Source organism: Achroia grisella, unplaced genomic scaffold, assembly GCF_030625045.1.
Source record: "Achroia grisella isolate CSIRO2021 unplaced genomic scaffold, CSIRO_AGI_Agris_v1 utg146, whole genome shotgun sequence".
NCBI lineage: Eukaryota > Metazoa > Arthropoda > Insecta > Lepidoptera > Pyralidae > Achroia > Achroia grisella.
Window position 1 is genome coordinate 2,575,912 of NW_026712636.1, and position 2,938 is coordinate 2,578,849.

Below are 2,938 nucleotides of genomic sequence, written 5' to 3' on the forward strand. Positions count from 1 at the left end.
AATAACGAATTTCCTATAGCTATGGCATCTAGAACCTTACATCCTCATGAACGGCGTTATTCACAGCTTGACAAAGAAGCCGCTTCAATTATGTTTGGCATAAAAAAGTTTCATAACTATCTCACAGGAAGACAATTCTGTATAATAACAGACCACAAACCATTGCTTGGTATATTTGATCCGAAGAAGCCAATGCCTAATATGATTTCACCACGGTTGACGAGAATTGCCATAGCCTTGACATCTCATAACTATGAGATAAAATATAAGCCTGGTCCAGAGATAGGTAATGCTGACCATTTAAGTCGTTGGCCACAACCAGTACAAAGTGAACCTCAAACACATATTGGTGAGGTTTTGTTAATGGCTGAAGCTCCAGAAGATTTTCCATTTGATGCAGAAGATATAGCTAGAGAGACAAATCGGGATAAAATCTTATCTAAAGTTATTTATTACATACAAAGGGGATGGCCTGCAAAAGAAACCGACGCTGATTTACGACCATTCTGGTTACATCGCACAGAACTGTCACTGCAAGAAAATTGCATACTTCTGGGATGCCGCGTTGTAGTACCTCACACTCTTCGTCGAGCAACGCTCCAAATACTACATAAAACACATACAGGTATAGTTCAAACGAAAGCACTGGCTAGAAGCTACGTTTGGTGGCCTGGACTAAATGATGACATAGAACTTCTAGTTGGTGGTTGTGTTAGGTGCTTGGAAAATCGACATATGCCTCCTAAGACTACACATGAATGGATTACACCTTCGAGACCTTGGTCAAGAATCCACATCGATTTCGCTGGACCGTATCACAACAAATACTTTTTAATTATAGTCGACGCATATTCCCGATGGCCTGAAGTATTCATGGTAAATAATACAACAACAGCCACGGTAATACGATTGCTGAGAACGACCTTTGCAACTCATGGTCTATGTGAAGTTTTAGTATCGGATAATGGTACATCGTTTGTATCAGGAGATATGAAGCATTTTTTGCAGGCCAATAAAATTCGTCAGGTAACTACAGCACCTTACCATCCGGCGACCAACGGATTAGCAGAACGGATGGTACAGACAGTCAAAGATAAACTAAAGAAAATGAATGATTTATCTTGGGATATCAAAATTCCGAATTTATGGTTAGGTTTGCGGGTTACTCCATGTACAGGAACCAATAAAACCCCCGCAGAACTATTAATGAATAGACAGTTGCGCACATTGTTAGATACTATACATCCAGATAATCTGAAACATAAAAGAACAGAAATACAAATTGACAACAATAAACAGATAGCAGGCAGAGAAACTACTGTGGGACAAAATGTAATGTTCAGAAATTATAGCAATCAGGGCCCTAAATGGTTACCAGGCAAAGTCTTGCAGAAAAGTGGGCCTTCCAATTACAAAATCGAAACAGAGGACGGTGTAGCAGTTAATCGGCATATTGATCAGTTGATTAAATATAAACCAAGGCTAGAGAAAGGGGAAGAAGGGATTACTGATATAACGTCAGAGGCAAATAAAGACTCTATTAGCACAGACAGTAGTGGTACGAATTACCAACATGGGCAACAGGAAAATAGTAGTCAAGAGTCAGAGAGAATTATTGAAATACCAGATGCCGAGAAATGGGCTGAGATTTTGGGTATCCCTCCTTCTTCGGAATCAACATTGCCAGTTCCAGGGAAAATTAGAACTAAGTTAAATGTACATTCCAGAACTCCATATCAAAGGCCACAAGATCATATAGACAATCTGTATTTATCCTAAATGTGTTTTATATATAAGTGATCATTGTTTCAGTTATACTATTGGTAGATATTGTTTATTCTTAATATTAATATGTTTAATTATGTTATACTTAATTACAAAGTGATACAAGCTACATAGCACGTTTTATTTAAAATACTATATCTTGAGGACATATTAGTAACTAATACATATTAATCATCATTTGTCGTTTACATGTCTAGTAAACATTTTTCATAAATCTGTCAGACATTAAATGTAATCAATCTAATGCAAATCAGACAATAATTAAATTAAATCAGACAGTAATTTAATTAAATATTATCAGTATCAAGATCGTCAAATCATCGCATTCAGGAACAAGTCTAAAATAAAGTAGGTAATATACTAAGTAAATGTAAGTTGGATTGTGCGGATAAACTAACAGAGAGCTGCAGATCCGCATTTATAGTAGCCTCTCATTTAGGCCGTTATTCTTGTAAAACCGGGACTACTAAATGAAGTCGAATATATGTCATATTTTATATGGTAGATTTTATATTTTTATTCGTGACCTCTGTACAATTAAAATTTTTTCAATTACAAAAGTAAACACAGCTTTTTTTTCATGGAGACTTTATATGAATAATAAATGAAATTTTATTTATTTATACTAGTTTATACCCGTGGCTTTGTGCGCACCTACTGAGAACTAAGATATAATACCCTCGTACCATGTAATTTCACTGGCAGATCTCACTCTTGAATAGAAATATAGATTAAAAAGCCAGTTTTAACAGCTCGGCAGCTGAAATAAAACAGAGTGTGTGTATATTAACAAGTTATAAATTAAAAAAAATACAAAACCTCTATATCTATCTGACATATCTCCTATTACTAACTCTTGTTTGCTTTCTAGATAAATAAAAATCGCGCTACACATTTCCCCTTTTTCATGACATTTTCACTGCAGCTCCTCTCGTATTGGCTTTAGCTATAGCTAATAGTCTTCTCCGATAAATGGGCTATCTGACACTCAAGAAATAGGATTACCCAACGGCTCATTATGGCCAGTGGATAATAAGAATATAAAAAATCTTCGTTTATTGTTTTGTTCTTGGTGTTCCAATCATTGGACAGTGATGAGAGTATTAATATTAATTATATATTATAGAACAACAATAAGGAAACATGACGGGCA

At 35.4% G+C, this 2,938-nt stretch overlaps 1 protein-coding gene across 1 annotated transcript; it reads left to right on the top strand.

Moving 5' to 3' along the window:
* Positions 1–21: 21 nt before the first annotated feature.
* LOC131855544 (uncharacterized protein K02A2.6-like) lies at positions 22–1,779 on the top strand. Its single transcript, XM_059206819.1, has one exon. The coding sequence runs from the start codon at positions 22–24 to the stop codon at positions 1,777–1,779; it is 1,758 nt and encodes a 585-aa protein (XP_059062802.1).
* The last annotated feature ends 1,159 nt before the right edge of the window (positions 1,780–2,938 follow it).

Coding starts and splice junctions, on each gene's coding strand:
- LOC131855544 (XM_059206819.1), top strand. CDS start 22: ATGGCATCTAGAACCTTACATCCTCATGAACGGCGTTATTCACAGCTT.